Here is a 13,910-nt window from a genome sequence, read left to right on the forward strand (position 1 = left end):
TTGTTCACGCAATTAAAACTTTGTTCTACTTATAAAATAGTTTGATAAACTTTTGAGTTCTATATTTTCACCTTAAAGTAGTATTTTAAAAAAATCAGAGCTGGAGTATTTAAAGAAATATCATGCAAAATCAGAGTCCTTCAAGTAATGATATTATTTTCTAAGTTAATATGTTATTAAAAGGAAAGAATGCAAGTAAGTACTCTATTTTAAGCTGAAGGTAAGCAATCCTTTATCAGAGCAGTAGTTTTGGCATTGACAGTGTCTGCCCTAGCTTTGACATTTACCTTGGAGTAATTAGTGATGTGCTAGGAAATTCTGGTTTTATGCAGTAGTTGTCCAATCCTACACTGATTCCTTAAGAAACTTGTAGTGGCCATTGTTAAAATATGATGATGAGCACCCTGACTCTCCGCATCTAGTGTACATTTTGGTGATGTCAAGCAGACTTGATTGTATGGAAATACTACTTAGACTGAGATGGATTTTTTTTAACTAAAAGAGGAACTATAACAACTTTAATATAAAGATGAAAATGCACTTTTCCCAGAATTGTAATGTCTTGTCCTGGAGTCAAAGACAATTTACAATACTGAGTGAAAATAGGACTCTGAAATAAGACTACTACTTTTTTCTTTTAACTGCAGCGAGTGGCACAAATGCTTTGAAATTGCTTTATAGGTTTTTTTCCTTAGTAATGTGTAACTTGCCTTTCCCTGGAGAGGGAGGGCTGCAATATCTTTGCTGCTGAAAATCCCAAGGTAACAGAAGCATTAGGAGGTACTGTGCAAAGACACCATGGATCTTTTCGTAGATGCCTTCCATCTGACATGACTAACGTTGAACCAGAGCTGGTAAACCCTGCTGGACCTAGGTTCACCCATGCCATACCACTAGGCTGCTGCTCCCCTCGCTCAGCCTGGACATCACACTGGTCTTGAGCAGACTTTGTGTATTCCTGCTGTGCGATGCTGGGGTCAGTGAGCCCTTTTGGAAGCTGGGAGGGTTGGAAAGGACAATGCTGAGACTTCTGGTGTGTCTTCTTGGGTCAGCAAAGCCAGAGCAATGTGCAGGTTGGCCCATTTTTAATTCCATTCACAGCCACATCATCCACAAGTGGATCTTAGATAATTTTTTACCAGTGTTTGATCAAAAAAACCATACCTGCATTACACAGTATTTAACTGATGCAAGCTCATTCTGCTCCTTCAATTTTCTATGTTAGTCTTGTACTTTTCTGTATCCATACCACTCCATGCTGGATGTGATATCGCTGCTTCTCCCGCTGCTGGCATAACCCAACCTGAATTGTGTATTTCATACTCCCATCTAGTCCAGATCAAATTTCTACTGCTAGATAGTACTGCATGGATTCAGTGTTTGTGAACTTTGAACCGTGGCTAACTCTGTGGGAACAGTGTGGGTTCACACAGCATAATAACTTAAACTTTGCTTTGTCTGAAAGTTGCAGTGCTGCTTCTGGACCTGAACTGGCTAATGAAGCAGCAGAGCTGTGTTTTGTACTTGAGGTGGTATATCTGAGAGTTTATTTAGATTAAAGTTCATCTGGGTAGAACCAGCTCCAGCATTCTGGGTAAATTATCAGCTGGAAATTATTTTAAATGCAGTCAGATCTCAATTACATGTGGAACTGTTCTTGGAAGCAGTTGCTGTGGCATGTTCCCTTTAGGAAGGTGAAAGTCATAAGGTGCTCTTAATAAGGACAATTGTTGGCTGAGGTAGGTGTCTACGGCCATTCTAAAGGGGGCATTGTAACCCAAAGCAATCATGAGCTAGCACGCTGAAAACTTTAGGATGGCATCTCTTTTGAAAGATGACAATTCTTAAATTTCATACAGCTTTTCAGAGTCATTTTCTGCTGTTTTGCTCCAGACTGCCTTGGTGTATTATAGTAAAAGGAGAATAGGTGTTTTCTGGAGAAGATGAGGGAGATAGGATGGAAAGGGAAATGTATGTTAAATGAGAAGAATGAGATTCAAAGAGAGAGAACTTGGTGGTGTTTGCAGGGAAACAGAGATATATAAAGACAGCAATTACCTAAGATCAGCTGATTTGCCCTGTTCTGGTGAAGTTGTATTTTACAAGTGCAGTCTGTCTGATGAACATACCAAGGCTTGTGCTACTCCTAGTTGTACCAAGGCTTGTGCTACTCCTAGTTGTGTAACTATGCTGTGCATTGGAATACTGAATTAAAACTCTTGAGCCCTTTCTGATCTTGTGGTGACTATAAGGAATTACGCAGGTGCTGAATAATGAGCAAATGACTGATTTTGGGGATAGTTCGGGGACCAGTTGTAACTGCTTTTTCCATACTCTTTTGAGTAGCTTCTGTATTTTCATTCATAAGGAGAAAGTATTGTTTAGACTTGCAAACCTTTGTCAGATTTGTTGAAATTGCTTTTATGTGTCTGACAGAGGCCAGTAACTTGATCAGTTTGTTTTTCTGAGGAAATGAGACTTTAAAAGGGTTACTAATTCCTGTCTTTAAGCTATTACATTGTCTCTGTAATATTTGCTTTGTAATCTCTGTATACTTTGTAATCAAAAAATTTGCAGGAAAGAAATTCATGACGTTGGACCATTTGTAAATATAAGAAATTTCGAGTTCAGTTTAGATTTAAAATGAGTTCAGGTGTGTTATGAGGTGGAAGTGGGTATAGGTGTCTGTAATGCTGTGCTGTAGTGGCATGATGAGGGTGGGCATTGACAACTCAGTATCGTAAAGGCACTCGGAAGTATCTTAACCATATGATTATAGAATTTTATTACTACAGTATTTTGGGTGGCAGATCTGATTTTTTTTCCTATGTTTCCTACTTGGCATTTGAACAATATTTCTAATACTGAAGAATTTAACTTGCCTTTTTTGTTTGATAGTACATTCTACAGTAGTGTTTCAGTACTTGTTGATTGTGAATGTCTAGTCAGTATTCTGGGGCACTTTTGTTTTATGGAGACTGAGGAGTGGAAAGGAGACTTTTTTTCCTTCACTGAAAAGTTGTGGAACAGCTTGGACAGTTAAACTGTCGCCATTGAACTTCAAGTTGACACTGTCCTTTTAGGTACTTGTCAAAGATGGCTTTGTAATGGTCTGGAAGAACTCTGGTGAGTAAATCTAAGGCAGCCGTGAATTCTTTATAATAAAAAAAGGAGTAATTCTTATAGATGAAAGCAGAAAGGGAATGGGAGATACTAAGCTCTGTGGCTATAGTCTTACTTACTGTTGATCATAAACAAAAAGAAACCCCCTACATATAACAGAAAACATCTCAATGCATATATGCATAAAAAAAATTAATGTGCTGGTTCTCTGTGTGAACAATGGTATTATACAAAAGATTACGTATGTGTTTCTTTCAAGATTAGTATTATTGTCCCTAATACTGTTTCGCTTAGTATATGGCTCTTCTTTCCTCTATTTAGTCTGTATCAGGGAACAATTTCTGAGAATAATGTCCATTTTGAAAGTGATCTAGTCTTTCCCATGAGAAGCTGATACCAGATGAGGCTTGGGGGAGGAGGGGGAGGGAGCAGAATCTGTTGCAACTGTACCTCCTTACAGTTTTGAATATGTAGAAATTAGTTATATATATTAAAGAGTTTTCTATTTACTTTTTACTGTTTTATATTTCTGAAAGTAGAGAAAGTATACTTAAAAAAATTATTATTTTTACTTGCCATTTGATTTTGTACTTAGTGTGATAAGTGACCTTTGGATATAAGATATTCCTCGCAAGTCTAGCATGGTAGTTGTCCTTGAGGTCTAATTACAGTCTGTTCCTCTAGCTGGGGAAGTTCTTGCTAAAAATGCACTCATGATCTGAGCTTCGTTTGTTCACAGCTGAAATTATATTGTCCTCTTCTTTGCAGTTGGTTTATATTTTTCTCATCTTCTGTAATTTTCTTGGTTTGGTAGCTTTATTAATAGGTTTTTTCCTTAGCTGGGGAGATCGTGTTGTTTCTAGTACTATAATGCACTTCTAGCAAATTACCCTTTTGTGGAAGATTTAAAGCTAGCCAAGTAAAATGGGAGACTGGGAAAACAGCAAGGAAATTTTCTTTTTTCTGAAATGTTTTTAAATTTTGACCATTGTGTGTTTTGGCTTCTCATCAGCTACTTGAATAAAAAGTTACATTTTAAGTATGTCTGATTTATTTTTTTTAAAAGAACATCTGAAAACTTATACACTAGAAGATGGTAAAAAAAATCAAGCAATAAATAATTGTTACTTTGGGTTAGTTAAGTAGCTCAGCTCTTTCTTATATGGTATTACTGTGACAAAAAGATCTCTAAACCATCTTGTTGTAAAGATTCAGTGAAATGAGACACTGCAAGTATGCAGAAAGATCCCATTTCCTACATTGTATTTGTAGAATATATTTACCTGGAATTTACCTACATACTAGTCTTTCTTCTTTCTGCTGGTTAGTTCTGTCTTGAATGGATCTGTTTAAGGCCTTCACCGTTCTGTTTTTTCCATGCTCTGATAGTAACTGTATCTTCAATTTCTTTGCCTACAGATGAGCAGTATTAGGGTGAAGTTACTCCAGGTGGAGTGGGGCAATTATACCTTTGCAGTTTACTTCTCTCAGCCTCACACTCCTCACGCTTTCCTTCCCAGCTCCCCCCTGCCCACCCGTCCCCACTTACATAGCTGCCACCCTGAGTATTCAGTGGCTTACAAAGCCCAGAAAGAAGTGGGTAGTTTTGGTTAGACTGGCAAGGCAGATTTGCTCAGTTGCCAGTCTGGCTCTCTGGGTTCCTGCAGGATCGCTAATGATTGTTGGGAGTAGTTGAAATGCATGGCTATGGATGCTGTTAGTAGTGTGGACTTGAACTGGGTTATGTTGATCTTGAAATTGGATCTAGCACAGGGAAAGGGTGTTTGTGTGCATGGAAAGTAAGAGGGAGAAGGAAGGACTGGAGGGTGAGAACGTCTAAGAGGTTTCAACTGAGAAGAAAAATTTGCTAGAGCAAATTTAAGGAAGGAGAAGGAAGTTGAGCTCAGGAGTAAATTAGGGAAGGCATCTCCAACATTGCTACCTTGTTGAGTGCCTGGAGAAAGAAACAGCCACTGGAGACGGGGCAAAGGAGCTGAGCCTAAGATTGGAGTGCCACTGCTGAGAGAGATACCAATAGATCATGGAATGACTGGCTGTAAAGCTCTGTAGCACATATTATCAATTCTTATTGATGAAAGCACACAAGCTGCCACTTTGATGTGCTTCAGATGCTCTCAAAGCACATAAGCATGCCTTAGCGCGTCCTGAGGGGATCACTGCCTTAGGTATGAAACTAGGGGAAAGTCTTATTCACGTCAGTCTGCAAGAGGGAGGCTTGTCACAGTAAAAGTTTTTCAGAAAGTTGGACATGATTGTTACTGCTGGGTTTGAAACACTGCAAGTGTGGGAGACTGGGGAGACTGCAGATTAAGGAGGATTTGAGGCATGCAGGATGCTTGAACATGAGAGAGAAGAAAAGGACGTGCTTTATTTACAAGTGAATGAGTCAGTTTTAACTACTGGCTCGTTCAAGGCAGAAGAAAACTAGTTTGAAAGGAGAGAGAGACATCATCAATTGGCAGTGAAATCATATGCAGCAAGGGAGTCCTTACAGAACTGGGTAAACTCAACAAATGTGCAGTAATGATGATGTGCTTTTCTATCTGTACTTTTTAATTCAAAAGATATTAGAAAGGTTTCATAACCAATTGTTGCTGTATTTCAAGCTGCATGTGTCCTTGAAGAGAGATGCTGTAAATTGAGAGTATCTACAAAGTTGATGTTCAGAATAAGCGAGGAACTTGAAAGCCCAAGATTTAAATGTTGGTTGAGAGGACATAAATTAGCTGAGCTGAAAAAATCATTTCTGCTAGGGAGCAAAAGAGAGAGCTTCAATTAAGGTCCAGTGGGAGAAGCCCTGCCAGATGTGTCACTACCCCTTTTGGTAGTGGCACAGACTTAGATCAACTTAAATTCAGTGGAAAACTGCAGCCTCAGTGTAGTTGCTCCTGTTTTGAGCTTCCTGAGTGTTTTCAGGAACAAAACCAATATTATTTCTAGGTGCAGAAAACAAAAGGGAAATGGTGTATGTAGCCACTATATTTATTAATTAGCAATGATTAGTAAATAAGACCAGTTCAAGTTGGTCTGCCTGTGACATGTAGAATGTATAAACAGGAAAATAAAAGGTTTCTGCAACTAGTGCGTATACCTCCCTATTTTTTTGACCTGGAGCATAAGCTTCAGTGTTTCCGTAACTTCTACATTCTGTACTCTTTACGTGGCAATTGTGGCTTTTAAAGGACCAGTTTACTTAACTTTCAGTTCTTCAGTTTTTCTTAATCTAATAGAGGGAAATTTGGGAGCATTTCAAACTATTGCAGTGAAAAGGCTGCTCTAGAAGTTAGGAGTTACTGTCCTACTTGTTAGAGTGTGTGTTTAAGTAGGGTGACAGGGGGATGAAGGAAATTTTATAAATGTGTATGCGAGATCATATAAGTTAGAGTTAGGTTTGTGGCTACTAAATTATTGTCAACAGTTTTTGTGTGAAGTTTGGAGGAATTCATCTTAATGAAACAATGCTCACAAAATTCGGAAAACAAAGGTTTTATGAATCTTTTATGCTGGACAAGTCTTTTTTTAGATACTAGCTATAGTTAAGGATCTGTCTTTTGTGGTCAGCTTGACCTAAATTGTTTGACAGAGCTGTTGGTTTCTTCAGCACTGTGCTTTGGCCTTAAGAGAGTCAAGTGTCAGGGGAATTTGTGGTGTTTAAAATAAAAACTAGTATCAAGTGATACCCACCTTTTAGTCTGCTTGTCAATTTTGTAGTTTGTCGAGTGTTATGTAGGGATCTTTAAAGCTTTCTAGGAGTGAGACAGAAAAGTGATTTTTAAAGTTGAATGGTATCCTACTGAGACGCTACTTTTTGTGTAGTTTTATTTGTGTGTGTGCATGTGTAATGTCCTTATTTCAAAGAAGTCCTAAGTATTTGTTTTGTGTGATTGTTCTCTGAAGTGGTATTCTTCTGAACTTTACATTCTGATCTGTGCCAGCAGACTTCATTAGCTTTAGTTTTTGGGAACCTGTATTGATAGATCATGTAGAACCTTGCAAGGCTGAGGTTGGAAAAGAGGTTGAGGTAGGGATTCTGAAGAGCTTGCTTCTGTTAGAGAACCTTTCCCACAAAGCTTGCTTGTGAGGTAGTTTTGTAAGCATGTCATACTTGACATTTCATGTGAAATGTGGAAGTGAAAACTTATTTTGTTACAAATGAAATGGCCAACTTAAAAGGAATGCTGACATTCTCAATTTGTATAACAAGTAGATAATTGTAGAAGTGTATGGAAATGTAGGACAAGGAGGAAATGAGAATTGTGCATTGATAGTTGCAGAAAGGTATGCGGCCAGTACACAGCATCCAGTGCCCTAATGTATAATCGGTTGATGCGTAAGTGGAGATGTGGACTACTACTGATGTTTGGTTTATTAGAGTGTACAAGCATTTTTTTAGATAGAAGTGGGACAGTTGGTAATACCTCATTGAAATATTTCCATTTTGAATTCAATACATAACTGTTCTGGTTTCTGGCTGTAATAAATGTGATAAGCATTTATCATTTTGCCACTTAGTGATTCATTATGGTTAAATGTCTGTATAGATGTGTTGATATTTGAAAGTAATGATCATCAACTTAGCTAGTCTGAAATAACTTTGTACATACTCTTGATAGTTTTGTTGTGGGTTTTTTTGTTTGTTTGTTTTCACCCCAATCTTTATTTGGTCAGGCAAAGGAAGTTAAGGTCTCATGGTCATCTCAAAATGCAGACTTTTAAAATTGGGTGGGTGGGTGGGGTGGGAGGTGCCTGGTTAGTGAGTAAAATTGTTGAAGAAGGTTCATATTTGAAAGTGCACATCACTCAGTAGTTCCCAGTGAAGCTTATGAAGAGAATTTCATAGAAGAGGATTAGAAGGGGCTGTTCTCAATCACTAATTTTCACAGCAGTATTCAAGAATACTGTGCAGTTTCTGTTTTCAAGTTAGTTGCATCTAAACCTTACCTCTACTTACTGAAGCAAAAAATATGTAGATTTGGTTGAGGACTTAAGTTTACAATATGAAAATATATTTGCAAAATATATTTTTTTTATTTTTCATGCTATCAAAGATAATTTCTAATAAAAATAGAGCAATGGCACGGGTGGGGTTTTTTTGCTACTAATACATTTATGTTTTTTTCTTTAGTATCAGACGTTGAAGGTGCTGATGGGTTGCAGCTCAGAAAGGAACATGCCCTCAAGATATTTGCTTACATCAATTCCTGGACACAAAGGTAATTTTGGATTGAGTCTGAGTGTTGATGATACTGGATCTCAGCAGTACGTTTCCCTTCTTAAAAAAATACAGTAGAGTGAGTTAGAATGGGCAATTTATTAATGTGTAGCTAAGTGATACTTGGAGAGTAAAGGACATTTTACTACTAATAAAAATAAACATGTTACCCAGGTCATTTTGGGCAAAGCATATTTGGAATCTGACTGGCATTCTGGGTGCTGCAATAATTGTGTGGCAATAAATAGCTATATTGCAATGACAAATAATGTGTGTTGCTGCTTTAACGTGATGTTTTCTGACCACCTTCTGTGGGGGCAGAGTAGGGTAAGAAGAATTTAAGAGAAGATCACTCTGAACGGGACCATCATGTTAAATTTTTCTTAGTGTCCTAATACTGTGAGTCAAGATGATGAACAATTGCAGCCCATAGCTGCTAAACTGATGAAGAAAATCCTTTGCATATGGTTGTCTTAAATCAACTACATTATTCCTTTTAATCTATTATTGAAATTACTGTTGTTGTTGGGGTTCTTTTTTGAAGTAGTTATATCAGCTATTCTGCTTACCTCACAGCTACTTATTTTTTCCAGCACAAGGAATTGTATGGCTATTTGGTTTTAGAAAGAATCTACAGTAAGGATGTTTGGAATTCAGTGCTCAGCGGTGGTCACAAGACCAAACTGAATCATGAGAAATATTGGGAAAAGCATAGAGAATAAATTGGAAAACATTATTGTGGTGTTTAGAAGACTCCAAGAGGAAAAAAAGGAATGTCACATTTTGGATACCTGCGAAAGCAGAATCCTCTTCTTCGTCATTCTGCCCAAAGAAGGCACTCAAAGCAAATTAATTATCTTCTGCAATATGCTGTTAGACACAGAGAATGAATTTTAAATCAAAATTAAGAGCAGCAACATAATCAGAATCCTGTCATTTCTTGACAGGTCCTAGATCCCAAGTTTGTCTGAGAACAATTGCAACCTAGTCATTTTCCAGGTCATCGTCTGTTTAGAGTTTTGTTCTGTTCAACAACTATAGCATGGCAAATCCAACCTGAAGAAAAAATAAAGCCTGGATAACATTTAACTCTTTATTTTCTTCTGATTTCTTTTTACCTTCCATATGTATGGTCTCATACTATAAAAGACTATGGAAAAGAGTCCTTAACCGATTGAAAGCAGAGTCTAGCGAAGAGGCCACAGGAAGGAGTTTTACTTCACGTTTTAATTTCATGTCCTGTTTCTGCTCTGCCAAATGGGCTTTTGAGAGTTCTGCTTGTTGTTTTGTGCTTGAGGCCTTCCTTAAGAACTACTTTTTATTTTGTTACTTGTAGATTAAATCTCTGCTTTCCTTCAGAAGATCAGTTGGCAACTCAGCCTGAAGAATACCTTTTTCTTCCATCTGCGTGTAGAGTTTCAATTTCAGTTTTCTTCGGAAAATTGTTATATTCAAAGAAGTCATATTAGTAGCATACTAATTTTTTCATAGATCTTTAATTTTTGGTGGAGCTTTTCTTCTTGTGAACACATTCAGATACGGGAAGACTTAGAGGTTTTGTACATACCTCTGTCATGAAAAAAAGTGCCTTTGCCCAATAGAGAATTCTCCAATATCGGTTGGCATTCAAATACAGATATGTGAAAAGTATTCACCAGACTGTTTTCATTATCATTGAGAATAATTTGTTACCCCCAAGTGGGGTAGTAAGTTGTAGGCATAAGTGATGGACCTATTGCATATAGTTTTTCCCAAGGATAAGTGCTTAAAGTTACGCTTGGTTTTGCCAACAATTCATTGTTGTCATTTGTTAATATGAAAATACATTTACAAGTAAATAACAAAATCTGTTTTTTCAAATGGGTGAAGACACTCCACTTACACAATACTAAAAGGATTTTTCTTCCTGCATGGATGGAACAAAAGGGTTTAGATGCTTCCATCACTGTATCTGTGCTGAAATTAGGGAATACTGAGTGTTATCTTTATGTCTAACCCACTGAAAAAAACCCACACCTGTATTCAGAATGTGTATACTTTAAGAGCTGTAGCTCAAGAGCATGCTTTTATTCCTTCAAGAGAGGCAGCACCCACTACCTGTCATAGTTCTGAGTTCTCTGTCTTTTTTTTTCCTTAGAAATTATAATTTATTAAGACCAGTTTCTAGATTAAATGTTACGCTTTGCTGAAGATTTTCTTAATCACTTCTTATTGGTGACTTCTTGCCCTGTCTTTTACCTGCTAATTCCTTTCAGGAATGGTATTTTATATTAATTTTATTCAGAATGAGGAGATTGCTTGTTTGTACGGAAGAAGCGAGTGTTCCCAGACAATAGCTTCTAGGATATCTATCTGGGGGCGTTTATGCACCCAGAATCTCTTTGACACGTATAGTTATCCTTGCCCACAACTAGAGCTATATTACAGAGTTTTCTAACTTGATGATCTGATGGACTTTTCTTGTATTGATAAAGGGGTGGTGTATATAGTTTTCCCCTTTGCTCTTTTCAGTTTGCAGTGTATCAGTAGATATTCAGAGGAATAATCTCTGAGTCTACATAGTGAAGAAAGTAGTGAAGATACTTGATACTGCTTTTTCCCATATGGGTAAAGGGTACCAATGTGCACGGCGTTTCTATCCAAATGCAGGTAAAGGAAGTGAGCTCAAATACTCAATTAAAAATAAAATTATTTTGCAGCCCTATTGATTTAAAAATAACAATAATTAGTTCTTAAACAGCTAACAAGCATGTCAGGTGGTTTATTGCAGTAAATATCGATAGAGAAAATCAGATGAGGAAAGGGATTCAGGAACATACTGAAGAACACTGCTTCTTTAGTAGTATGGTGACCTTGCCCCTAAGATTTCTTTTGTGTATTTTACTCACAGTGGCAGCTGCTAAACGGTAACAGGGACTTCACAGTTTTGGTGAGCATTTGGAAATAACGGGATGTTCACAGGGTGTAAGGAAGGCTTTGTGAGTCCCACTTGCTGCTGGATAGTGTCTGTTTCATTTGGATTTCCTTACTTCTATGGGTCTGTCAAATAATTTGTTGTTTAAAATGTTTTAATATGAAGAGTCCTTTTGGTCAGTTACCTGTTCTGATTTTAGCTACTTCAGAATTTTTATTTTTATTTTTTTCTGTTTTCTTACAGACAATGTCTGTGCTGTTTCAAGGAGTATAAACATTTGGAGATCTTTAACCAAGTAGTATGTGCGCTTATTAACTTAGTGATTGCCCAAGTTCAAGCTCTGCGGGACCAGCTCTGTAAACATTGCACTATTAATATAGATTCAACATGGCAAGATCAGAGTAATCATGCTGATGAGCCCCTGAATGTAGAAAGAGAGTCTCATGAAGAAGAAAATGGAGAACGGCAAAAATCTATAGAGAAAAAATTAGATTCTGCAAGAACTTGTGTGCTGACAGAGGAGGAGTCTGCAAAGAACACTGATGCTTTTAGCTTATGGAGCACTGATGAGAAGGAAAAGTTGTTGCTGTGTGTGGCAAAAATCTTTCAGATTCAGTTTCCTCTGTACACTGCTTATAAGCATAATACTCATCCCACAATAGAGGTATATCTTATCTTTATGTGTATATTTAATTATTTTGTGAAAGGTTATTTGTTCTCATTAATGAGTAGACTGTGCGTGTTTGGCGATAGTTGCTTTCACACAGGATGGGCAAGTTCAGCTCTCCTGTTGACTTCAGTAGAACTTTTCAGAGAAACTTTTTAAATGACACATACTCTTACACTTTCTTTAAAATATGCTTAATTGTTATAGGTAATATATTGATAAGTGTTGGATGGAACTGTACACTGAATTATTGTACTGTTTAAATAACAGGAAGGCAAAAAGGGGACTATAGCGAAGCCTTTCTTCCAGAAGGTAACCCATTAATAGTTTACTAATTTCTTTTCATTACAATCTGTGGTAAAAGGCAAAGCTTCATAAACTAAACTTTGTGCAAGACCAAACTTACTTGCTAGAACAGCTGTTTAATTGACTGCAATAACTGAGCTATACACAAGTAGCTTTGTTCTATGGTGCTGATTTTTCTCTGTGATACTTGTTACGGCTACCATTCATGTTTTCCATATTGTCTTCTGAAAAAAACACCAAACAAAAACATTTTCAAAAATCCTGCAATGTTTAATTCACAGTTTCTGAACTAAATATGATTGTGTTATCATTTCCTAGTTGAAATGATATAGTTCTTGGAAAGGTTGGGGTTTGATCCAACTTGTGGTAGTTTAATAACAAATAAACAGTTCTTTTACAATATTTGTATGCAAAGAAGATGTATATTTAGCTATATAAAAAAAGCTTCTATCCAACAAACTTTTGAGAAAGTCAAAGTGGAAAATTAAACTACAGTTAACGCAGCCTTTTTTTATTTTTTATTTAGAGAGTTTTGGGAGTTCTGTTGGAGCTCTGAGTGGTTAAATTTGCTTTTTAAAGTTAAGTCCAAAATGAGAAGATACCAAGTCACATACAATTTTTTGCTTACATATGCTAGAGTCATCATAAGATATAATCAATTCTTGTTGAATGAATCCTGCCATATCTGACAAGAAATCTAGATAAAACCTGCAACATAGCAGGTTTTTTGGATGGGCTGGATTTTGGTTTCTTGTCTTATTCCAAAACATATGGGCATAAGTTAACAGAGGTTGTTTCACAAATGCATGTGTATAGAAAAATGAGGCAAAGTTAGGATTTGTGGATTTCAGGTTTCCCATCATTCATTTTGGCTTGCCTTTTAAACTTTCTCCATACGTAAATAAACCTGTAGTTCAGCCTCTGCAAGTAGGAACTGTAGAGGGTAGATCTATCTTGTCAGTTAAAAAAAAATAAATCAATGACTACTTAAGTGATTTATCTTTTGTACTCCTGTGAGACGCCTACTGAAACTAGCTTCATAGGAATATGCAATGAACAATTCTGGAACAGCTTTTCAATGTGTAAGCACACTTGCTGCTTTTAAATGACAATTTCATGTATTTTTTCCTTCCCTTTCAATGTCACTTCCAAATGATAAAAAGAAAAACTCAAAGTGCCTGGTGGGATTTCTTTTTCACTTGATGTGCAGCCATAAAGTGATTTGGACACAGATATGCTGTAGATTGCTGTACTGTGACTGGCTATCACTCTAGACATACTAGTGTGTGTGGTTTGTTGATCATGGGAATTGTTGAATACGTTCATTAGTTATCCTAAAAACATAACTTAAAGGGAAGCTGAGAATGAAAAACAGTTTACTGAGGTACAGACAAATGAGGGAAAAGTTTTTTTTACTTTTTAGCTAGACTTCTTGTGTTTCCAGGTGTGGATTACAGAAGTATGCTAGCTTGCCATATTTGTTGTGTACCTTTTCCCTTTTTTGGGCGAGATTTGTTTGTTTGCATTTAAAAGGTCCCAGCATCAATCATTTTTCTCACAAACTGAGATTTCCTATATTTAGGAAGCACTAGGGTTCTATTATTCTAAAGTAGTAATGTTAGCTATTTTAATGTCAAAACTTTCTGCTACCATGAGTAACTCATTTA

The 13,910-nt window shown here is 36.8% G+C and overlaps 1 protein-coding gene across 1 annotated transcript in view; it reads left to right on the forward strand.

The window, feature by feature from the left end:
- USP34 (ubiquitin specific peptidase 34) overlaps nt 1-13,910 on the forward strand; it is a 138,952-nt gene that overhangs the window by 10,963 nt on the left and 114,079 nt on the right. The window contains exons 2-3 of the mRNA XM_059828447.1: nt 8,270-8,357; nt 11,514-11,934. Of these exons, the coding sequence (XP_059684430.1) occupies nt 8,270-8,357; nt 11,514-11,934 (509 nt within the window). The remainder of the gene's footprint in view (nt 1-8,269; nt 8,358-11,513; nt 11,935-13,910) is intronic.

Source organism: Gavia stellata, chromosome 23, assembly GCF_030936135.1.
Source record: "Gavia stellata isolate bGavSte3 chromosome 23, bGavSte3.hap2, whole genome shotgun sequence".
Taxonomy (NCBI): Eukaryota; Metazoa; Chordata; class Aves; order Gaviiformes; family Gaviidae; genus Gavia; species Gavia stellata.